This window comes from Phycodurus eques, chromosome 22 (assembly GCF_024500275.1).
Source record: "Phycodurus eques isolate BA_2022a chromosome 22, UOR_Pequ_1.1, whole genome shotgun sequence".
Classification (NCBI taxonomy): domain Eukaryota; kingdom Metazoa; phylum Chordata; class Actinopteri; order Syngnathiformes; family Syngnathidae; genus Phycodurus; species Phycodurus eques.
This window is the reverse complement of record NC_084546.1, coordinates 9,902,234-9,927,943: the sequence shown is the minus strand read 5'-3', so window position 1 is coordinate 9,927,943 and position 25,710 is coordinate 9,902,234. Positions and strand designations below refer to the sequence as shown.

At 43.5% G+C, this 25,710-nt stretch overlaps 1 protein-coding gene across 1 annotated transcript; it reads right to left on the bottom strand.

Annotated features, from left to right (window-relative positions):
* Positions 1–1,700: 1,700 nt before the first annotated feature.
* Positions 1,701–19,117, bottom strand: pdzrn4 (PDZ domain containing ring finger 4). The gene is made up of 9 exons (XM_061667846.1): positions 19,049–19,117; positions 9,278–9,525; positions 9,057–9,159; positions 5,385–5,483; positions 5,073–5,135; positions 4,138–4,239; positions 3,957–4,064; positions 2,861–3,889; positions 1,701–2,273 (listed from the first exon to the last, which is right to left on the bottom strand). Exons 1-9 carry the CDS (start codon positions 19,115–19,117, stop codon positions 1,701–1,703), a joined length of 2,394 nt encoding a protein of 797 aa, XP_061523830.1.
* Between the last annotated feature and the right edge of the window lie 6,593 nt (positions 19,118–25,710).

Genomic DNA, 25,710 nt, shown 5'->3' with positions numbered 1-25,710 from the left:
TTAATCAGGCAAAATATGGACTTGATTGCAAGGAGTTGTCCCTCTGTCCTTGGATGATCACACACATGGAGACAGGTTGGGGGGCGGGGGGGGGGGGGGGGGGGGCAGTGGAGGCGGAGGGGTGGTTGGGTGAAAGAGTGCACCTGATTTAATGTGATGCACAAAGGCACCACTCTGATGTGTCTCATTAATTCTTCAGCTCAGTGGGCTGTGGACGGACGCGGCGGATTGACGGGGGATGAGGAGAATTCCCCGGCATCTTCCTAACATTTTGAAATGAAAGCATAGTTTAGTGAAGATGCCTCCAAGCGCTATATGGACACCCCGCCCCCGCCCCCGCCCCCACCCCTTTGTATAAGCTCAACGCAGTCAGTCTTCCCACTGCAAATGCATGAATCGTGCAAACTGCAGTGACATGATTATGCCTTGTCAAGCCCGGCAACATCATAAAAAATTTTTTTTTTGATTTCCTGCAAGCAATAATATGGAGATCAGGAACCGTTAAGGCTGTGCAGGGGAGGTAATAACCAAGGTGTCGCTATTCGTGGAGTTCCCGTTTTATGCTCCCATGTGTTCAATTAGCAATCATCATGCGTTCTAATCACCCCTCAAATAGGCTCGATTATGCTTTCCAGTGCAACTGATTGCACTGCATTGATCAGCTCGCTGTCTTGGATAAAAGGTGCAAACTGGACAACTCTGAGATGCGCTTCTTTTAGCCCCAGTAACAATAATGTTTGACATGAAAAAAATGGCGATAGAATACCAGAAAATGTTAGTATCATTCGTAGTAGCTTTGACATACAGTATAGCATTGTTGTGATGTATTCAACAATTGCTTAAAATCTGAAATCTCTTGAAACCAGTCCTTAAAAATCGATTTAAAATGTTTTTTTTTCCCCCATCACAAATGTCATGCAATACCAATAAATGAGTCAAAGCCATATTTTTTTGAGTAAGGCTACAAATGAGACATTTATTGACAACTTTAAATGTTTCCAAAGGTAGCCATGTAATCATAATAATTAAGAATAATACTTTACAATAAATACAAATAATAGTAACCAATATAAATATGAGTGTTGAACTTTTTAAATAAATCCCACAAATTAATTTTTAAAGGCCTGCTCAAAACGTCCTCAGGTCTTGGTAGCAATAGATTGATTCTCGAGGTAAACCCTAAAATTAAAAGTTTCCAGGAGTTTGAGATGACACGGATATTCTTTTTTGTTTTTCTATTTGGAGTGGAATTTCCTGGAAAGGCTGTTCAGTTTCCCATTTCCCCCCCACCTTTCTCTGGTATACAATCATTTCTGACCTCCAGAGTTTTGGTAAATCATTTACAGTACAACAACCTATTTACATTCAGTGTAAAAAAAAAAAAAAAAAAAAAAAAGGCCATAAAAAAGTTTTGTAGCGAGGTTACAAATTGTGAAAAATATCCCATTTCCCCCCAGTATTAAAAAATGTTGCCTTGAATGAGGCAATTAGCTTCAGATGGAGTCACAATAACATACTGTATATGGTATGATAATGAGACTTTCTCTTCATATTACCAAAAGCAGATAAACAGTCAAATGGCTGAGGTTGCAAAAGTGTGTTCAAGTGAAGGAATGCTACATGTCCTCAGCAACAATTGTCTTATATTTCACAAACAACATGTTACAAAAAAAAAAAAAAAAGTGCACTGTAAACAATTCCTACACAGTCGTAACAGACAAGAAGGCGTTATGGACTTTGGAGTCCTCGGGGACTCGCGCCCCGTGGCTCATCAGCTCCTGGATGGTCATCCAATTGTCAAGAATCTTTTTGTTTCGCTTCTTCATCATCTTCTTGTGACTGAGCTCCAGGATGTTTATCTCCTTGTGGCCCTCGGCCCCGCCAGCCAGACCCTCCTTCAGACACTCGAAGCGGCATTTCTGCATGAACTCCCTCCTCTTCCTCTGCTCCCTCGCTCGCGCCAGATGCTGCTTCCTCTCCTCTTTGCTCCAGTAGCGACCCATCTTCATCTCGCTCATGGCATCGTCGTCCGTGGTCATTCCCCCGCTGCGCTCCTCTCTGATCCTGAGCGCTCGCTCCCGCAGGATGCGGTCGCGAGCGGGCCTCCGGGCCACATAGCGAGTGCCGTCTGCCCTCACTTTAACCTTCCACTCCAGACGCGGTTCCCCAGAGCGACCATTCCGGTTCAGTGGATCCCGGCAGACACTGAGGAGACTCAGCTGGCTCTGGGAATACTCCAAGGAAGAGTGCTGTTGTAGCAGCTGCATGTAGCTCTGTAACACAAACTACGGTTAGTGCAGAAATTATGCTTTTTGTTTGCAACTTCCTGTCTAGACTCAGTGGTGGGAGGTAACGAACTTTTGTTACCGTACTTATCACTGCCATTAACGGCTATATCAGTCAAATATCCATGTTAACTGGGAGGGCTGCCAGTGAATGAGTTGTGGATTTTTCAGTTATTTGTACTTCACTAGAGTATTTGTATGACAACTTTTTACTTTGACTTTGTACTACTTGCTTTGTCAAAATAGGTTTGTTACTTTTTCTAGTTCTGCGGAAGAAAACATGACGTAAAACTTCAATAGAGAGGTAAAGTGAACCGCGTTTGAGAGTTTGACTGATTGATGAATATCTTGGGAACTTATAACTCGGGACAGCAGTGCCATGGAGGAACATTGTGCCAAGTTATCAAAACGGGTGTCGTACAGTATATACAGTAATTGACAGTAAAAATCAGCTAAAGTATACTTCAAAGTCTTTGCTTCTCCTAAGTAAGTTGCTGTGATTTTGCCAGTGACACATATTTGGGCATTGTCATTCATAAGGGTTTACTCAATTGGCATGTTGTCATCATACCAACCTGAAGTTGCCGGGATCCGAGCGAGCCGTGGTAAGGGCTGGTTTGGTATGAGGCAAACGGTGGTTTTCTTTTTAGATCTTTGGTTTTCCCCTTTCTCTCGCAGCGCTCATCGTCCGCAGGAAGTGCCGGGTCGGACTCGGATCGAGAGGGGTTACTCTGGTCCGGGCTGCTGGAGAAAACAGCGCAAGGATCTGCTTGGACACCTTGGTCCGGTGAGCCCTGAGACTTGGGAATGGGGCTGGAGAGCTTTGACGAGGCCATTTGAAGGTTCTTCTGGTTGGCGATGCTAATGCGTCTCTGCAGGGAGTGCTCGGGTGATCGCTCCCTACCCAGCGGAGTGGACCGTGCACTCTCCGCTGTGTTATAGGCACTGGAGCTGTCTTTCTCTCGGGTCTTATCACTTTGAGGGTGTTCATGGATGTCCGCCAGCCTCCCGTGGCTCTTGAGCCTCCGACCTGGTGAGGAAGCTGGAGGCGTCAATGCATCTGCCTCCTGGGCCTGTCGAAGCTGATGGGCCTGCATAATGTTCTGACACTCCAGCTCAATGCTCCGCAGTTCTTCATTTAACATCCTCAGCTCTTGCTCCATCCCTTCACCTTCCTCAGCTTCCTCAGCGCTATCTCCATCCCCTCCTCCTTGCTCTGTGAGGCTGCACTCAATACTGTGTCGAATGGAATATACCCCACACTCCACGCCCTTGCGTATTTGACACTTGACTTCCAGAAGTTGCTGGAAGTGATTCTCCAAACCCAAGATTCCACCTCCACCATTGCTCGCTACCTCTTCACAACCTTGGCCTTTAGTTACTGTCCTTTGCCTCTGGGCGTCCTGTGACAGCACAGCAACTCGCCTGCTTTGTGGATTCTGGGTTCGCCATTGTTCCCTCAAGCACTGAGCTGGACTCCTCCTGTAGAGTCTGGCCAATAACGGTGGGTGCTCGGGACTGTCTGTACTGCACCCGAACCCGCTGTCTTTGTCTTGGCTGTTAGATGAATAGGTCGGTGTGTCGGTTGTCCTTTCCTCCTGAGGCTGCGAATAAAGAATTCAAAAGTGTGCAGATTGCATGGTAAGCTTCTAGATTTCCCTCCTTTCTTACCTCATCTTCCATGAGGTTATGATCCTTCTGCCCCTCCACCAGCATCTCCATCTTCAGTTCCTTTACCAGCTCCTGTTGCTCATCATCTAGCCATACATCATCCTCCAGCTAAAAAGCAAACCAAACATATTTTCAAAAACAAGAAACCTTGACATGTTATCAAGAATCCCATGGTGGCTACCTGTGTCTCCGGCCTTGTCACCAGCAGGATGATGCTCTTTGCATTTTCTCCTGACAGCAAGGAAACCGCCTTCTCTCTATCCTGCACCGCATGGCCATTTATCTGCACACATAAACAACACGTCTGTAAAATGATGTTTTGCATGCTTGTCTACCAACCCCAGACACTTTGTAACCCTCGCATCTCTACGATCTGTTGCCCCTCCAGCTATTACCGTCTCTATCGCTAAGCATGTCCCAGGTGGAGGAAGCACACCATCTAAACGCTCCGGAGTCTTTACTCGCCAACACAATTAACTCTTCTTTGACAGGTGGTGTTCATCTTTTCTCCTCTAGAGTAATGGGGCTGCCATAAGGAGATAATGGGGCCGCAAGGACAGCGGACAGTGCAGCCCATGATCTTTCACAGCAAACAGAAACACTACATTGAGAGAATTAATAGCTGAAATGTGAGTGGAGGTTTTATGGTTGTCTTTTTGCTGGTCTGTTGTTTGTTTGTACACCATAAGGACAGTAGTGTTGGCTCACGTAGTCTTTACACCACTAGGTTGAACGGTAAATTCAGCTTCTACTCTTCAGGTGTGACTTCCTACAAGATTTTGAAATGTTGTATTTATTGCACATTGTTTCATTTGTCGCAGAATGTGCAAACATCTGGTGTTTGTGGGAAGAACGGTGCATAAAATGGACGTACGCATCTGTTTCTGCAACTTCATGTGCGCATAATGGTGTACCTTGTTGGTGTTTCCATTTAATGAGAATCCAAACAAGACTGAGATAAAGAGCAATGCCGAGATGATTTAGTTCCTTCTGGAGCTGTGACAAAAGACCTTTATTTCCCTATATGTGGTGCTCCCTGGGCCTGAGGACACCAAACTCTAAAATGTCTTGCATCTATGTCAAACGTACTTTTCCACCAAATAAAGACGAACTTACTTGTAGAATACGATCTCCATTTCTAATGCGCCCGTCTCTTGCGGCTAAGCTGTTTGGCTCCACCTGCACAAAACAACGCATTTAATTTCAGCCAAGCAATGATACCGCAATGAAACCAGCCAATAATTTAAACAAAGAATATCTTGAGACAGTAAACAAAGGGGAACAATGGATGACGGCCAGGATGACGGACAGAAATCTGTACTTGAATATATATATATATATATATATATATATATATATATATATATATATATATATATATATATATTATACACATTATACACGAGTACAACGTAAACAGGTCGGTACCTTGCTGACATAAATAGCGATGTCCTCCTCTTCGTCGGTCCTGTAGCACAAGGTTAGGCCAAGCTTCTCTTGAGTGTTCTGCTTGCATAACTCCACTTCCTGTTGGAGAAACCAATAACTTTCAATTTTACAGCCATTAAAACAATTTGATTCCTTTTCAACACGTCGTAACGTCTCGTTTTCAGACAAAAACTTATTAGCATTTTAATACACTATGTCATAAAGTAATGTGTAATCGATGAGGCCGCTATGGCTAGCCTTTTTGCGCTTGTGGGAAAACAAGAGTGTGAATCGGAGCCCTCACGCTAAGACTAATACAGTTTTATTACCTGTCGTGTGCTAGCTTGCTCGCTTGCTTGCTTTCCAACTACAATATTTTAATGCCAGATACAATTCCAATCCTGAGTTTTTGCTGAGAATTTGTGCTCATTGCTCTGCACGTTTTTTTTTAAGCTTTCATACTATAATGCAAAGAGGATTTGTGCTTTGCACGTATTTCATATCAAGGATTAATAAAGCTGTGATTGAGTGCAATACAAAACATGAAATCCATATTTGGAAATATGTGTAGTAATTCAGTAAATGGGCTGATTTAATGTTCATATTTTCCTGTTCATACTGTAGTTCAGTATGTTAATTATTTTATTGATGAATAAAAACACGGCGCGGCACGGTGGACGACTGGTTAGAGCGTCAGCCTCACAGTTCTGAGGACCCGGGTTCAATCCCCGGCCCCGACTGTGTGGAGTTTGCATGTTCTCCCCGTGCCTGCGTGGGTTTTCTCCGGGCACTCTGGTTTCCTCCCACACCCCCAAAACATGCATAAATTGGAGACTCTAAATTGCCCGTAGGTGTGACTGTGAGTCCGAATGGTTGTCTGTTTGTATGTGCCCTGCGATTGGCTGGCAACCAGTTCAGCAACACACCGCCTCCTGCCCGATGACAGCTGGGATAGGCTCCAGCACGCCCGCGACCCTAGTGAGGAGAAGCGGCTCAGAAAATGGATGGATAAAAACACGGCGGACGACTGGTTAGCACTTCTGCCTCACAGTTCTGAGGACCGGGGTTCAAATCCCGTCCCCGCCTGTGTGGAGTTTGCATGTTCTCCCCGTGCCTGCGTGGGTTTTCTCCGGGCACTCCGGTTTCCTTCCACATCCCCAAAACATGCATTAATTGAAGACTCTAAAATTTCCCGTAGGTTTGAATGTGAGTGCGAATGGTTGTTTGTTTCTATGTGCCCTGCGATTGCCTGCCGACCAGTTCAGGGTGTACCCCGCCCCTCGCCCGAAGATAGCTGGGATAGGCTCCAGCATGCCTGCGACCCTAGTGAGGATAAGCAGAACGGAAGATGAATGAATGAATAAAAGCACATATTTACATTAAAATTCAGTAGAGGTAAATTGGACAGATTATGAATTTGCATTTTTACACCCCCATGTTTACGTAGAGTTATTATGAAAACCATACTGTATATTCTGTAATTACTGACTCTAATATCACGTGTTGAAGTTTTGGTGGGCTTCGGAGGATTTTCACATTTCAAACTGGGATGTGGCCCAAGTTTTCTGGGGTAGTGTTTGATTCAAAACATGTCAGAAAACAGACAAAAAGGTTGATCAGTTTTCCGAAATCGAAGCTAATATCCATAAATGTCTTAATTATCGAGCTACTTATGCTTTACCTCAAACACAGTTTCCTTGTCCACTATGGAGAGGATGATCATTTACTCATAAATGTTGATGTATTCCTGAACAATTTGTCCACTTCTAAAATGATGGCTATGGACCTGAACTCAACTGTACCTTAACAATGCTTGTTATGTGAACCAACAAGATGGGGTTTAGGTTAGTAATCCTATAAGGTAAATAACATACGTAAGTGGGTGGAGGGGCCAGCCAAGATTGGCAGCGGAAGTAATTAATTTCTATGGCAATGAACCCTGTGTGCAAAACTGACCTTCAAAGGCTGCGCTATGGAAGCCGTTTATGCTAATGTGATAACTCTCAAACCTCACCGCTTTTGCAGATGCTTGAGTTCTACATTGCATGACAGCCAAATTCAGGAGCAGGATCACGCACCACTAAAGTGTGATATCATCGAGCTGGGAAAGAGATTGGTTAAGAGGCTCAAGAAGACATGGTTAGGTCTAATTTGTATCGAGATAGCCGTGACGTCGAAACTCCTCTCTTGGCTTCTCAGTATGGCAGTAACATTAGTCGTTCTTAAAGAATAGAGCTTAAAGAATATATATACCTGTGAGTATTGTTATATTCACATATACGTGACTGTAAGGGTAACAACACCCCACATAGATACTATTCATTAGCCAGTGTGCCTTATGAGTTTGCTATTGTAAGGTAGCGAAGACTATTAGGTTGTTTTAAATACACAATGTGTTGTATGTATAGTTTGACAGTAACCTTCATCTGAGAGTGGCAATGAACATCTTCAAGTATTTTTTGTTTGCAAGAATATTTGCTAATTATAGCTACCAAACTGCCGCTTGCTGTCACCACTGTAGGTCTAGCCCATGTAAAGCACCCCATCGAGCTAATTATTAGACTGAAATCTACTTTTTACAAGTCTTTTTCAGGGGTACCATCCTATTGACAAGCCATTGATCTCTTAACTCACTCACTGCTAGCCTTCCTAGTTAACATGGATATTTGACTTCTAAAGCCGTCAATGGCAGTGAATGTGTTCAAAAAGAACCATGATCTAAATTTTGTGTTTATCTATTTTTCTCCCTCCTTTTCAAACAGTAGTGTTCATTTGTGAGTATTATGACACCATGTTGCTGATCTGTCAATCAGCAGCAACTCCAGGGACCAACCTTTCTCATTCATCCAGTCAGAAAGCCCTCCATGTTTCAGTTAGATACACATGGATGGATGGAGCTAAGTGAGGATTGCTGCGATGTGCTACCTGGCTGCCAAGCTGACCTTGTTGTGATTGTGTGAACCCTCTCATCCATATCACTCAGCAAGGTAGGACTCAGCTGGCAGCGAGGGAGCCCTAATGACCCACAATGCAATTCACTGAACCAGGAAGTGCCCATTAAACCAGCCAGGGCCGACAGTGCCTCGTCACTGTCACAGACAATCGCCCACAGGTCCTGTTTTGGACCGCCGCAATGCATTTGTTACATCGCGCGCACACACATACACACACACAGCCCTACGTGTGTTCTGGTGTGCTCATTAAAGTAATGGTTTGCATCGTGCGAACCAGCCAACCAAGCAAGTGTAATCACTTTTGGCCAATCTGGTGTAGCATTGGTTTGGTCCTAAAATGACACTCTAATGCTGGCCAAACTTTAAAAAAGATACATTCTTTTAAATTTGACAATATTATAACAAGCCTGCCAAATCTTAAATCAAATTATTTTAAAAGAAAAAAAATCAAGATAAATATAAATGCCAGCTCTCGGACGCTGTGTCCGCTGAATGCGCTGGAAACGAAATACACTCATCACTTAGTCAAGCACAACAAAAACAGACACAAGCACGGGGAGAACACACCAACTTCACACAGGAAGGCTGGAGCCGGGTTTCGAACCCTGATCCTCAGAACTGTGAGGCAGACGACCTAACCACTAACAGTTCACGCTCCCGTACGTTTTTTTCTTTTCTTTCTATCGTTCCTAAATCAATTCATAAAGTGCAATCGTACCTCATAAACATACTCTTCAGTCCGCTCCACTTCGGCCGGCATATTGGACAGGTACTCGGGACATTCATAGAACTCATGTTCCATAGTTTGGATAGAATGGCAGCTGGAAAGAAAAGAGCAGCAGCGAATGAAACGAAAGTGACTGCTCCATCAGCCCATACACTTGCAACTGCCTGTTAAAACAAATAGTAAATAATAATAAAACAAATAGTAGCACACACCTGTCAGACAAAAGGAAGGGACAGACGTCAGGCACGGGCGGCGTCGCCGGTCGGAGCTTGGCCAGCGCCATGATGTGCTCGAAAGTGATGTCGGTTTGCGTGCACACGTCGGCCACGCACGCCTCCCGCGACGGACCGCCTTGATGCTGCGCGACGGGTCGGATGACCTGGACAACGATGGGGTCTCGCCGTATGCCCTCCACCGCGGCCTCATCTTGCTCCCCCTTGGAGAAGTTACGCCTGTTCACCTGTGGGTGGAAGACCGTTTCGTTTGCTATTATTGGGCTTGTAACGTTACATTTAGACCTAGGTACCGAAGTCAAATCATTGTAAAATATTAGGACCCCAAGGGTTGCGGATGTGAATGTTTTAACCATATTCCTGTCCACACTCCATCTGAAATTACACCTTGCTCCCTAATTGCGCACAGTGAGCCTATTAGATAAATCAGAATAATAAAACAGGTTCCAGCAGCAGGGATATACTTTCCCACCCCCTTTAAGATCTGAAAAGGGTGCGGCACGGGAGAATGTAGTGAGGGGTGAACGTGCTCGTCTAAGGCGTCAAAGTGACTGACACCTGTCAACCAACCTGAATGCAAATGAATTAACTCCTTGCACTGACACATCATTTAAGCCACTTACTACATGCCCTAATGACAAGTATGCGGTGCAGTTCATTTTCAATCTGTCACGAGGTGATATTTGCACATTGTGAATTTTCAAGATTAAAACCCGCCTGCAGCGCACAACTATCGACTTGACTGTGTTACCGCACTTCTCAAAATTGATAAAAACGCAATAAACTACAAACTCCGAATGTTTGAAAAAGTTACGATCAGATCCAGATGGGGGCGCGGGCATAATGGTTCAGAACGTGCATGTTTTAGTGTTTACATCACATATGCTGAATTGCCCAATTAAACCACAAATGAGGACATAAAATGATTGGAGGAGCTTAAATGCTACCGCAAACATACGCTCATTTGTCATCTATTCTGACAGTGCTATAAAAATGTCTGTATATTTTTTATGACAATCATAAGACAGTACTTATTACATACACACAATGAAAAAGAGCAACGTAGGTGAAATGGACTTCACTACTGACTGCAAGTCAAAACCTGCAATAAACAGAAAAAGAGTGACAGTTGGTTTAAAATACTGCATTCTCTATCTATTTTCTAGGGTGACATAGATAGCAAACAGCCATTGTAGGCCACAGGCTATTAACGCAACTGTTTGAGATCTTCTAATTATACACATCGTCAACCCACGAGTGCTTCCGAGCACACCGCTGGTGCACAAACGGCGTGGCGTCTCTTGAAATTGGGGGTTAAAAGTAGCACAGTGAAGGTCAGCCCGAGGCCTGCAATATGCTCAAGAGTCAGCCCCTTTCGAATGTGTCACTGGCTTTTTTTTTTTTTTTTATCTTTTACCACTTTTTTTTTTTTTTTTTTTAAATCCAAGCGAGAGGGCTGCAGATAAGAGATGGCGTTTTATTTGTGTTTGCCGTGCGCCGATAAGAGCATGATGGAAACCTGGGAATGTGTCAGATAGGGTGTCATTGTGAGCAACAACGACAACAAAAAAGACATTCCCCATACACGACATCATCGCGCGAAGGGCTTGTAACAATGTGCTCACTGCATTAACTGCACCGATCATGCCGGTGTCATTGAATAATGGGAACAACGGGACAATAAGCTTCTGGCTATTCAATGTCGACCTTGGCCCAAAATCCCCTTCCTTCAGATTCGTGATTGTAGTGAATTTCAATCCAATACAAGTGAGATTGTTATTCCATTCGAATTGGCGTATTGTGACAGGAGACGGAAGCGCAGGTGGCGGCGCGCGCCCACAATCTGCCGCAATCTCGCCTGAGATGAGCGGAGCCATCATAAATGTCTCATTTCAATAATAACAGTGCAAGGAGGACTTTGAGTGACGGGCTCCCGGTGAATCGCATTGACCCTTGCCTTGTGATACCTTCATGCCATTGATGGAAGTAGACATTGTGGTGGAGGGAATGCACATCGGGAAGTACTTGGGCCATTACAACCCTCAAAACAATTAAAAAAAATAAAATAAAATGACATGCAGTGAAAAAACGAAAATAATAATTCAAATTTTAAGGGTTCTTGGATTCCGTTGATTCAACGTGACAAGACATGTAACGGGAGACAATTAGCCAAAAATGCAAATCAAATGGCGAGTCGGCGGTAAAGATGGCCGCTCGCGGACGTCAATGGCGGGTTCAAGGAGACGAGGTGCTCAACTGGAGAGTTTAGTCGTCGCATGTGTGGGTGGGTGGGTGGGGGGGTATGCTCAAGTGGCAATGAGTGTCCTTCACCGTTTTGCAGACGCGGGATTGTGCACAGAAACGGCCAATTAGGTGTGCATCAAGACTGCACACCGACATGAAACGGATTAAGCAAAGCAACGTAGGGTAAGCCTTCTCCTCTGAAGACAAATTCAAAATAAATACATATTCTTTTGATTTTGGTTTCTTCCTCAACAGCGGCAGATTTGTGGGCTTGGCGTTACTGTCCTTCAACTGGTCGCGTTGCGTACAAGTCCCTCTACATTCCGAGTGTAAAGGACGCTTTTATATACAAAGGACCGTTCAAAGATGGCAAAAAAAAAAAAAAAAAAAAAAACGTCGAACAGCAAAACAACATAAAGTAACGAGCCGTCAACGGTCGTTGCGAAGAAAAAAAAACAATCCCTGTTGTCTGTACTGCAGCCCGCGTACTTCTTGCATTCAACATTGGTTCCCAGCATGCATTGCGCCATGAAATGCTTCAGCAGACAAGGAACCATTTGTGGTAACTTAATGGATGGAAGAAGTCGAATAAATCAACGATGGCCATCAAATATACTGATATTATAGTGATAAATCATCAAAACAGACAGCGAAGCCACGAAAATAACCTCAACATGCTAGTCAATAGCTTGTTTGTTAGCAAGATGTGCTTTTATTCCCTTCAAATCAGGGGCTATATCATGGCTGTCAAACTGGTGGCCCAGGGGCCAGATCGGGCCCGCAACATCATTTTATGTGGCCCGACTTCCTGTTTCTTGTTTCTTTATTGGCTTCTGATTTTAAAACTAGTTCTCCGACAATTTGCTGTGTGTATGTCATTATATGAGACAATATTTTATATGGCTTCACAGTCGTCGGGTCTCCGAGGGAAGCCATAACTGTCCCGCGACAAAAATTAGTTTGACACCCCCTGGTCTATATGGTGGGGAATGCAATCGATATTGCAACAAGCTTCTTTTCATGAAGCTTCGATTGTACCTCTTCTATTCTTTGGAGTCTCCAACTAGGACCGCTCAAGTGTTATATTGGCACTGCGCAAGCGCACACAGTGGCAAATCAAATGCCAAATGTTAATAAGCTCGGCGACAAGGTCGGCGTGGCTTGACAGATTGCGCCCGCAAGAGTTTCATTAGCCTCAACATCCTGCAATGCACATAACAATTAGCGAGCATCGAGCCGCGCATGCACGACATTTTTCCACCGCGTTAATTAGCCTGCTTTTTTTTTTTTTCCAGAAAAGGAGAGGGGGCTCAGACTGAATTGGATTTACTGTAAATGTGGATTGTCTCTTGTCTGCCTTTAAAACGACACCGGACAATAGAGAATTCGGCTGCTGGGGGTCACAGGTCGCACCCCTATCGTTCATCCGGAGTTCACGAGGAGGTTATGTGTTACGCTTCTATAACATGAGTTCCCCGCCCATCTATGCCATTTGTCACCTCCAAATGGTTGGCCGTGTTCTATCTGGCCGCAAATTGTCATTTTAAAAGAATTAAGGAAATGTGGTTGCGTCTTGGTGGTATTTGAGCATCCTTTTAAGTCAGTGCCTCTCTTTGTTTGTATTCATCAACAATAAAAAGTCGTCCCCAAAAGACAAAAGCGCTTTTACAGTATAAATGAGCCCTCATTTTCTTCAATTTACAACCAAAATAAGCCACCGAAAAGAAGGGGTTTTGATTGTCTTCTAATGAATTTATTCATTTCCGATTTTGGCTGAAGGCAAAAAAAAAAAAAAAGTGTTTTCATAAAACATTTTCCTGGAGAGCCAGAAAAATCAAAGATTCATGCGGTAGCTCTTTGCATAACATTAAATGTTTTTTTTTTTCCTCCTTCAAAAAAAGACTTGTGTGAACTCAATATTTTTCCACCACTCGCTATCGTCAAACTTTTTGTTATGGAACATCTAGCTTATTAGCATTATTCATAACATGAATAATGCCCCTTTGGTGCAGAAGAACAACTAAAAACTACTTCTTTAGGGGGAGGATAAATGCTGCTTTAAAAATCTGCATTTTGTGTCCTGTCGACCAATCACGTGTAGCTACCAATGTGGTTGACACCAAAACAGCGGGGATCCTCAAATTAATGGGTCATTTTCATAGAATTTGATCAATAACGGTAAAGACATACCCCGCTGAATTCTCTTTCACTCATCGATTTGAATGATTGGCAGTTGCTCTACATCGAAAAGTCATAATGGTTTATAAAATATTCCCAAATAATATTTTTCAAACTTTTCACGCCAAAATGTCTTTACCGTTATGTGTCCCAAATGAGGTTGCATGATTCGGAACATGTTTTCTGAAGATGCTAATTACATTTTTTGGGATAAATCGGCTTTTTCTTTGCCATTTCCACGAAAACTAATGCAAATGCATTTTAGTGTCTTCGGAATTCCTTTTGTTGTTGTTGTTGTTGTTGTTTTACACGCGGCGGCCCTTTATCACTCAAGCTGTCTTTACCGTTGATGCCACTGTAGATAGCCACGTTATGTTGGTGCAATACACCAAAGGGATATGTCATCAACAGAGACATTTCCACACCTCCACACAACATGGACCATCAACCTCTCCACCCCAAGGGCACGAATGTGTTATAGTTACATGTAATCGTAGCCCCAGACTATGCAGATGGCTTTGTGCTATTCTATCCGTAACTGGACTCGACGGCAGCGTCTGAGTAGGCCTAATTGGCTTGCGAACTCAGCTTAGTTAAGTGGAAATTCAACACCAGCGTGCTGCGGTAACCTCATCCAACCCCCCTCGAACCACCTGCGTCCTTGCTGCTGCTTTCCAAAATGGACAGGACGTGTTGTGAAGAGACGTAAAAGAGTGCAGAAAAGTTCCGCTTTGGAGTTCTTGATAGTGTCGTGCAGGGTGTTTGGATTTTATAGGGTTGAAAAGCGCTTGAATTCCAAAACAAAAAATGTAAAAAAAAACAAAAACAAAAAAAAAAAAAAGGAAAAATGGCAGTACAATTCTATATGAATCATGGGATTTTTGTAAAAAAAAAAAAAAAAAACTACAATAATCGAATAAAATGTTAAATGCAGATATTTTAAAGCAAAATTATTTCAGCTATTTGTTTCAATGTCTGTGTTTGTAATGTTCTAATGTGTAAAAAAAAAAAAAAAAAAAAAAAAAAAAGAAATCATTAAAAAAGCATCAAAAACATTTGCTGATTTGAAAAGGGGCCCGAGTTTTAAAAACCTGAAAACAGCTCAAATAAATCCCGATGTCATTCCCAGTGGTCAAATTACTCCACATGGGGAAATAAAATCTGCTCAAAACCAGAACAAACCTGTCCGAATTTTAGTTTTTTGTGCTACATAGGTGACGTAAATACGATTTTCTTTTTCCCCCTGCACATGCCTGGACTTTTCCAATAACACACACCGTGTGGCTACAAGCTCCAGATGGTTGACTTTTAAGAACCTTCCAACTTGACATGACAAAAGCCTGCAGATGTGACCATAAGGTGTGTTATTGGGTTATTGTACTTGGCTTCCAGTCACATCAATGTCACACACCGAAACCTTATTGAATTAGTCTCTCTATCTTCTTTGCTTGCGTATGTCGCTCCATATAGGTCAGGGGGGAAAAAGGGGGGAAAAAAATCCTCCTTTAAGGGGGTGGAGTTACGCTTAAGTGTATTAATAAGTGCTGTAGGAAAGACAGGCAAAAGCAGTGGGATGGAACAAAGTTGAAACAGTGCGTGGCGACTGATAAGGAACGAGAGAATGCTTTTTTTTTTTTTTTTTTTTAGGAAGAATGGAAGCTTTCCTCCCTCCTTCTTTATCCCTCTCCCTCGCCTCCTATCCTATCATCTTGGCCAGGCTAATTGGCCAAAGCTGATAACAAGTGATAAGTCTTCTCATCACGCGTAAAGACCAGCGGTGACGTTTTTAACACAGTCGTAAAAATAAAAGACAGAATGTCCAATAAACGCGGATGCGTGTTTGTGATCTTTATTGTACGTGTGTAAATATGCATATAGCTACCTCTTAAATGTGTGTGTGCGCCTTTTGGCTTTGTCTGCAGGGGAGTAAGGAGACACAGGCTTTCATTCCGGGCTTATCAGAGCTAGCAAGGGGAGGGGGTGAGGGGTGGTTATTGGCTGGTTGTTTTTTTTTTTTTTTTTTGCTTTTTTGACCCTTCCCAAATAAGTAAATGAAATGAAAGTGTATGACATCAAAAAAAAAAGCTCGGAACGTAATAGATTTTTCTTTTCTGACAGGCAATCCCAAAGCCGAGTGTGTTTGCATGGGAGACAAAGAGTGCGACTTGTCAAGTGCAATTATGCTCACAGGTGAAAAGGTCCGCTTGCTGACCCGCGCAGGCAGGCGGCGTCACTTCGTTACCCTCCCGAAATAAAATATAGCGTGAGATCAAATTGAAAAGGTCGCCTTATTCAAGGTTCGCCAAATGCAAACAGCAACGAGGACAAAGTGGACACACACAAACGCGTGCTACAAGACAAACGATTCAACCCAACCTGATCTGGATGATGTCATGGCTCAGGTCTGAGGAGGCCATATGGAGCGGCCGGCTGTGCGTGGACCGGACCGGACCGGAGAAGGGGTCTCCGTCTAAGCTCCCCACGGTGCTGCCTAACAGCCTGGACATGTGGCTAAGCATCTGTCCCACAGTCGCAGTCCACAATAGACCCACAACAACAACATGAGGTAGTTATCCTATCCTATCCTTATTCTGTTTTCCTACCATTGACACCATCAGCTCTATGTACAGAAAAGGGACAAAGGGCAGCACAATCCACCGAGCATCCAAACATTGTCAGCGTGGTATAAGAGAAGCAAGGTGTGCACCTCTACAGACTATTAAATAACCAAGAAAAACACTGCAAATTGCTATATTTGTTGACAAATTGACATTATGGAAAAGGGAGGCAGGTCCCCACCAGAGCCAGCAGATGGTGCTATGGTGAAAAAAAACTTTTTTTGTTTGTTTTGTTTTTTGGGGTCAATCCACGATATAGAGTATGTTAGTCATGATTCAATTGCAAAAAGCAATTGTCCACGCTGCCTCTGTCTTCTATGCGAGGCAGCAGCAGGGTACTCTGTCTTTCGTCGCCAAGGTGACCGTGACTGGCAGGGCATAAATGTACAAAATCTGCCAAACATGCCTAGGAAAAAATATATTGGATCAATTTTGTTCATCTCCATGCAAATTTAAAAATAAAAGCGAAGTGACCAACTTGTAATCCGACAATCTCCTGACAATATTATTTTCCACTCAAATCACCACCATCCGAGCCGCTATGTATCCGTGGAAACACAAACTGTACCAAACAAATGCTCAGTGGGAGAACAACAGCGAGTGAGGAGGAGGGGAAGACTTGAGAAATGCGGAATGATGAAAGGGAAAAGCGATGAGGGGATTGCCGAGAAGTCTCTCACTCCCTCAACAGCCTCGGGTTTGAGGACAAAGTTACGCCGTGACACACTTCTTGCTCACGCAAACTGAACTCTCGTCTCTCTTTCCCCTCTTTCTCGCCGCTAATGAGAACTGTGCCTCCGAATGGCTTTCAAAGACATGCTGCACAGGAGGATACAACATCTCCTTGTAGTTTACTGCCAAACCAGGAGATTGTGGAGAAAATCCAAAATTTGGACTTTGCAAAACACACTCCAAACCAGCAGGGGTCTCCAAACAACAAAGGCTAATTTGATGGGAAAAAGCTACAAACTTACAGTTTCTCAGACATGGTCTGGGATTTAATAGGGTTTCATACACAAAGCAGTAATTAGTTCAAAACGATTATTTTTTTAAAAATTGTACAATAAAGTTACACGATGAAAATGCTGAGTGGCTAATAACTCTGGGAAACCAGTACAACCGGTGAAAAATTCCCTGTCTAAATATACGAAATATATCCTGTGTAGTGCAGTGTAGCCACATGTAGTGGCTTGTGACCAAGAAAGTGAATGTCAAGCGCTTGATTTTTGGATGACTCCCCCCCCCCCCCCCCCCCCCCAAAATCCTTATTCTAGCACCCAGTTTTGTTCCAATGACTTTAAAACTCACAATCCCTCAGCAGGTTAACAAACTATGCAAAATGATTATATTTAAATGCGGCCTCCCAGGGTCTCCTCGAACTGACAGCTACTCTTACACCAATCATTACTTTGCGGCTCATTATTCTCATTGTTTTAGCTTAGTTTGACACGAGCCCGCTTTCCATGAACTATCACGCTCACGCTCGTTACGTCGTATCCAATTCTGCTGCTGCTCGGTATCAGAGCACGACGTTAAATGATGAATGAATGGCCCGCTTCTACTGTACTCGCCGACAAAGCGCGTGTTTGCCTGCACGCTCAGCACCTAACCATATGGCCAGGATTGGCGAGATTCACACTTTACCGGCACTTCCTGTCTAATCGACACATCCGAACCTTGTGAAATGGAATTTTCTGCCCATGCTGACAACGTGTTTGAAGAAACGCAGCCAGGAAAAGAAAAGATCTCTCATCTTTCTGAGGATCAGATTAAAACATGCCCCAAAGGTCAAAACTGCAGCAGGAATGTCAGTAAAAAGCAGAAGTTCAGTAACTACTGTACTGTATGAGATGCATTCTTCAAGTGGTAGCGGGCAGTTCTTTTGGAAGTTTCTTAAACCACCACGAGCCGTAGCTTAATTATGTCGTATCATTAAAAAAAAAAAAAAGTCTCGGATATGATTGTGACGCTTTTGAAATTCACTTGACCTTTTATCCCTGTTAAATGTTGGCTAGCTTGAAAAACAAATAGCAGTAGTGGTAGTTATGTTTAATTGGCGATTACGAGGTGGTCCTTGGGGGGGAAAAAAAAAAAGAAAATCCCCTGTGAGATCCCTTTAAGTGAAAGAACCCCCCCTTTTTTTTTTTTTTTTTTTTTTTTTTTTTTTTTGGAAGTGTATGACGGCTTCCTGCCTGGAGGACGCAAAGATGAACTAGTGGAGAAATAACGAGCGGCACTCTCAGAGTTTTTCTTCCGTCTTATTATTATTATTATTTCCTTGCTCTTTCTCACTGCGAAAACCTACAAATCTTACCAAGGATATTTGTCTTATTTTATTTTTATTTTTTTTTTCAGTAAAAACTAATCTGATGACTTCATATAAGACTCATCACGTGAGAAAGTCACTTGTTTTTAGAATTTGGACTTGTTTCAAGCTAATTTGTACTTGAAACAAGTCAAATAAAATGCCGGTGGAGTCCTATTTTTTTCCTTAGGTCTGGCTTTTTTTCAAGTAAAAATGATCTTGAAACAAGTCCATCCATCCATTTTCTGTACCGCTTATCCTCACGAGTCAAAATGTCCAAAACGAGTTACTTTTTAGTTAGTGAGTCGATTTTTAAGTGTAATCAGATTACTTTTGAGCCGAAATAGGAGAACTATTCAGTGTTCGGTGTGTTCCGTCATCTCCTTCATCGTGATCGCGGCTCACCTGCGCAATCTCGTACAGCAGCTTGTAGTGCTCCTCCCGCTTCTGCAAGGTGCACAAATTGCAGCCCATCGTGGTTGCCAGGGAGACGGCGCGCCGTCCGTCGGAGTGAGACGCTCGCTGGCGCGCCTGAGCTCCCCCGCGGGGCTGAAACGCGCTCGTGCTCCTCGGCTCCCTTCTCGCATCCCTCAGAGGATCCCCACTCTGCGCAAACACACACGAATCACTTCACTGTCTTTCGTGGCTGTGTTGTGTGTGTTTGCGAGGACGAGTCAAAGCACCTGGCTTCTTTTTCTCCTCCTCCTCCTCCTCCTCCTACTTCTCCTCCATCTCGGCCGCTTCTTTCAGCGTGTGAGCTCGCACTCGTGTGCACACACATTTTGGCTCAGGCGGTGAGGCGGACACACCTCCTCCGGTGGCAGGCTGCCTCCACGCCACGGTGCGGGTGGGCTTCCCGCTCATTGGCTGGGAGAAGAGCAGAGGGGCGGGAGTGCAGAATGCGAGCATCAGTGGGCGTGCAGGTGGGATCCTCTTTGTTAAGCCTAACAAGTGTCCGATACTGTTTAATCTAGTTGTGCTGCGCACCAGCACAACTGGAAATCAATCTCGTTCCCATTCAATCAGATGCCCTCTCGCCATAGATTTGCAGTCACCGGACTGATGCCGCCTCGATACTTTTGACAAGGGCACCGGCCTGGGCCGACACGCAGGAAGGAACGCAGACTTCATATTGATTGGCGTCAAATTAGCTCGCAGCCAAACTGGCCCCACTAAACTGAAATGGGTGGGAGAGGGAGTGAAAAAAAAAAGCAATATTCACGCCATTCCCGCAATGTGTGGTTTCTATTTTTTTAAATCTGGATTAAATATAAATGATCTTCTGGCGATTCCATGATATCTGTAAAGGCTACCAGGTTAGTGCCTGTTAAGATGTTACTGAAAGCGTGACCAAAGCGTGACCAAAGATAAGAAGAATGCAACGGTGTGCGAAAAGCTTTAAATAATTGAGTCTTAACAGACTGAGCGCAGCATCTAAGCCGCATAACAGTAGAATCACTGATGAAGAAGCACCACCGTACCTACTTTTTCCAGTTTGTTGTTTTATATGCAAGGCAGACAAATTTTTTTTTTTTTCATATATTTACTGTGATTATGAATTCTACTCCTATTTCTCATGACGGCCATTACTACTGAAATAGCCAAGGTCAATGAATCTCAAAGTGGGGTGTGAGTATGTGGGCCCCCTCTAGTGGTAGGTGAAAGAATCACTGAATTAAATGTTCAAACTGTGCATATAATGTTACAGTGACTTTTTTTCAAACTTTTTTTTTTTTTTTTTTTAACCCAATCCAGTATGGTTGTTAGGTACAGTTCAGTCGCATTTAACTGAAGTACAATACATTTACATTTTTTTTTTCTTTTCGTTTTTTGCACCTTCATGTGCAATGACATGACATTATATATGAATCATCATCTAAGTACAGTATTTTAATTTTCTTGGACTGTGTTTCAATGCGGTTTGTAATGTTCAGGAGTTAGCAAAGAAATATTTCATACACTTTATCGCGAAAGGGGAAAGCGAAAGCTCACTTTAAAATGGCCAATAAGAGTCACATTGATTTAGCTTTCCAATGAAATCGTGACCAATAGCTCTCACGGCCAAGAAGACGACGAGGAGAGCGCACATGCGTCATCCTGCTTATCGCCAGTCATGCGGGTACAAGGACCACAGTGGGGCGGTCAAGGGCGTCGGAGCGCGATAACACTTAACCCTCCTCGCCGCTCACTTTCGCATGAGGTCAGCACCGTTGCCTCCTGACGTCCGTACGGTGACTCGTCGGCGGTGACATCACCAGCCGGTGAATTTCCCTCTCCTTCTTTTTCCGTTCATTATCTTCGTCCCAAACCCGATCGAAAACTAGAGCACATCCACTCTGGCTAATTCTCACAGGAGGGGTCATAAAATGGTACAGCTATGACATTTCATCAGAAGGTGATATCATCGTCATGCTCATTTTATGACCTCCGCCATCCCTTTTTATTGTTCATGTTGCCCTCTTTCAATCATCTCTCCTTCAATTTTATCATCCACTGTTGTGCCCCTATCACACACACACACACACACACACACACACGCACACATGCACATCTGCCTCAGACTTGTAAAACTTGAAACGAATAAAAGCGTTCAAGGTCTGCATTGGGAATCATCCAGTTCAAACCGTCTCCCTGACTTGGTCATTTGCAACTCAGTCAAAGGTTAACCGAAAATAGCTCGCCGCAGGCCCGACGTGTTGCGCTTCAAAGGGAGCCCACGGCACCGAATTTCCATGACACGTGTGCGATTGATGGAAAATTGGCCTCTATGCCGTTTTAGATACAATATTTTATTTTTCTGGGTTATGGTAAAAAGGAAAATGCAGTCAAGCGGACAGATTCGACTGGAAATATTGACTGCGTCCTTTTTTTTTTTGTTCAGTTCTCATTCTCTAAATGCTTGATTAATAAGACAAAACCTTGGGATAATTCAATTCATTCTTGACTACAGACAGCCGCATGTCTCAAAGCAAATGGCGTGAGAAGAGCCCGAGGGTGCCTCCCTCACGGCTCTCGCTATCCGTAAGCCATACATTATTTACCACTGCGAGCCGTTCATCTGGCTAAAAACACAATGAGACTGTACTCACCAAACAAAGCGAGAGGCAGAGGGGAATTACTGTAAAGTATCCTTTTCCCATTGTTTTTCTTTCCTCTCTCGTAATTACATTTTCACTATTAGTTATGGACCAACGCTGAGATGTGATTCTCACAATGACTCGATGTCCCCTATTTTTGGTGTCATTCAAGAGAAATGACTGTAAAAAGGTATCCCGTGATCAAATTAAAGACACAAAAGACGGGTAAGACAATACAAGGAGATAGCATTGAGCGAGGTTGCATTCGGCTGAACACGTTTTTTTTGGGTCCAAAAATGTGGCAGTTGTGCAAAAATCATTCATTGGTGAATGCAGAGAGACTGCCACCCTTTGTGTTTCAAGACAAAAATGTGCATTATCGCATCACTCAAAATCACTGCCGCTTGTTTGATTGGCTGAGCAAAACTGCAGAAAATGTCCACGTTTCAGAAGCGGTGCCACCTGACACCCTTTTGGGTCTGCCTCAGTTCCGCTTCATGATGCAATGCTGTAGTTTTTAAGTACCGCGCTGACGCCTGACCAACGTGGAATCTGTTGAGGTGGCGAACTGATGGCCATACTGGCATCCGAGGAGATCACCCCTCGAATAGCCTGGACGCACACAAAAAATGTAAATAAAGTATCTCCTTCTACTACTTTCTCACTTTCAAGACTTCACTTTTAGAGCCGAGAACATGCAAGGAAAAAGTTCAACCAGTTGCGTAATCAGTCATATGTAAGTAAACATTTTTATTATTGACATTAGTGGTGGATGGCCGACAGAAACAGAGAACTGTGATTCAATTTCTTCCACGAAAAGGTGGCAAAATGTGTATGGGAAAGCTGCAATAGGCTACAGCACAGTCAAAAAGTGGGTGTCCAGGATCAAAGGCGAAGAACTTAGCACTACTCCCGGGATTAAGATGGTCTGCTTGTCACGGATGTCACTCAAAGCAGTGTCCTGTTCTTTGCCTTTGGTCCTGGACACCCACTTTTCTTAAAAGTGGGTGCAACCTTTTGAAAATGTACCTTTAGAAGTACAATATGCTCGTATCCTCAAAGATATTACACTGACAACAATGGATACCAGATGGTTCCAAGTAGTGAGCATCGTTCTTCACTTTCTTGACCACTAGCGCCCCAAAAGACCAGCCAGTTCTCTGTAATCAATTTCTTCTTTTTGTGCTCCAACCACCTCGAGGTGGCAACTTTGAACACACTCCGCTGGAGTTGGCTTCGCTTCTAATTACAGTGCCTGGATGTGCATGGCGACACACTCCAGCGTGAACACAAATGCTCTCGCTTGATGTGTCACGAGGCTCCTGGCACGACGCTATTGTGTTAACCCAGTGGCGCGACTCCAATAAAAACCGCCACGGAAAGTCGTCCCGCTGCTGCACTAACGGCACAAGCGGGCCTCTTAAACATCCGACCACATCTGTGCCAGTATTGAACCGCACATCCCTGGTCTGAAAGAAAGTGCCACAGTAGGCCTCGGGAAGGTAAATAAATGGAGAGCAGATGAAGAGACTGTTTGGAAGTTGTTTTTAGGGGTGCCATTGCTTATAGTTGTGGCGATACCCTCAGCTGAACCACGTTTGTACCCTCGAGACTTGACTTTTACTGCACAAACACATCCAAGCTGACTCCATTTGAATTTAATGTCCACCTAAGCTAATTTGGAGACCGAGGCGCTCACATTGGGCTTCTCCTGGGGAGTGTCGAGGTACGGTCAGGGTTGCGGTGCACGTGTGAAGAAGCCCGCATAGTCAGGACATTGGGAAACTATTGTGGGGACACACACACACACACACACACACACACGCACACACACACACACACCATCATCCGGTGCTTCAGATGAGCTCAAGAAGGCCGAGCCAGCTGTTCCGCCATTGTCCAGGTGCTTAATTGGATTACAGGGGGGGCACAAGGCCAACACACACTTTGACACAAAGTGTTAACCTCCAATTTAAAACGCAGATGGACTCATCCCTCTCTGGTTTCATGGACATTAGTCAGAAAAGACTTTCAAACCAATCCAATCAATCCTTAAAAATTATACAATTTGACACGTGGGATTTCTTTCATTTTCCATGCAAGTTTTCTTCCCAGTTGTGAATTAATGTGGCCTTAATCTTACACCCTACAGTCTGCGATGAAGAAGGGCACATAAAAAAAACAAAACAAGAACTGGCGCTGAGGTCAGAGGGTGCGAGATTAGTCATATGCCGCTGAGTTTCGAGCAATGTCGTCTCACTTCCTGGTTCCAGCTGCCCGGGGTTTGTCTTCCCACCTAATCCCGACTAGATGCAAGACATGTTCCCGCATGGGAGGAAAGGACAAGCGCATTGTGGCATGTGTATTATAACATGCTTCTATCCGAGAAGGGGAAATAAGGAAAAGATTTGAAAAGATGAAAAGAAAAGATGTCCTCACAAGACAGGGGTCAAAAAGCAGACATTTTGTAGAAATCCCTCATTTTCACAATAATAAAAACACTTGACGGTTTTGCACGAACAATAAGGTGAGAGTGCAAGTAAGTGAGGAACCATTGATTGCTGGCCCTTTGCGACCTGCGCTCATTACACGTAATACAATACACGTTTTGTTCAACCTGCAGCAATGTGGCTCATCTTGACAGCCACAGAAGTAAAATCGGTCATTTTGGGAGAGAGGGGGGGTGGGGGGGGGGTTTCAACAATTGGCAATTAACTCCCTAAGAGTTAACTGTGTTCATACAATCAGTTTTTCATAACTGCTGCAATGAGTGCCTCCTGTTCCGCTTAATACTGACGACGCCTGCAGATATTTTGTGAGCGTTTCGCCTTTTCTGTCCTCACAGATGAGTTACGCATTCGTGTGATTGATTGCTTGATTGGGCGGGCGAGGCTACAGACCTCCTGCCGGACCCAATATGTACTCGTAGTGGCTCATAAAAACATTTACTATTCCCCCTGATGACTATGCAAAAAAAAAAAAAGAGAGAGAGAAGGTAGCTGAATGTGCAATGTTGAACATTTTAAAGCACAGGTGTCAAACTCAAGGCCCAGGGGCCGGGGCCAGCCCACTGGATCACTGTATGTGGCCCACTAAAGGAAATATCGTCTGTCATGTTTCTTGCTAAATGTCAGAAAATTCCTTCTTGATATAAATTGAGCAATAATTGTACAGTACTGTACAGTTAAATATTTGCATGCCACAATTTTTCATTACTTTTGACTTCAAATTCAATATGTTGTAATATAATGTAATGATTGTGTATTTGTAATAATTAGGGCCCGACTGATATTAGCCCTTTCCATAGCAGATTTGTTTTATTAACACATTAGCATGTTGCAAAATAAGACTGAGATAGTGACATTAAAAAAAACAACAACACTACTACTATAAATAAAGAATAAAACAAAAACATCTACAATGCGCAAAACGATAGGATAAAATGACAGCACAACAACAACAACAACAACAACTCCACCTTGCGAATGTCTTAATCCAGATCAAAACCCGAGATGTCCACGTTATTCTTAATCCAGAACTAAACATTTATTATTCATGCAAAAAAAGAAAAAAAAATGCCAATAACTTCACTCTTTATGTTGCTTTTATACTGCATACATAAAAGAGATAAAGTCATGAGTTAATGGGGTTTGTACTTGAAAAGTCCTCTCTGTTGTATAGTTGAAAAAATACTAAAGGACCAAGTATTGTACAAATCTTCTGTCTGTAATTAATATCATTGTCGTTGTATGAAGGGCCCAAATGTATAATATATATTATTTCAATTAATCAGGTGACTAACTGGTTATCTGATTTTTTTTTCTGCCAGAAAAAAAAAAAACATTAGCGTAGCAAGCCAAATTGCATTTATTTTGCCGACCAGGGCCGAGCATCTGTTTGTCTTGTCTTTATGGATTACTGAGTGATGTTATATGGTTGGCGCCGGCCTCCGCACGCATGATTTGGTGCATGATGACCCGGCAGGTCAAA

Bases quoted from the DNA above. Each gene is read 5' to 3' on its own strand.
- pdzrn4 (XM_061667846.1), bottom strand. From the start codon at position 19,117: ATGGGCTGCAATTTGTGCACCTTGCAGAAGCGGGAGGAGCACTACAAG. The intron at 4,240-5,072 runs GTAAGTTCGTCT...TTATGTGTGCAG, and splicing joins ATGGAGATCGTATTCTACAA to ATAAATGGCCATGCGGTGCA. The intron at 4,065-4,137 runs GTAGCCACCATG...TTTGCTTTTTAG, and splicing joins TGACAAGGCCGGAGACACAG to CTGGAGGATGATGTATGGCT.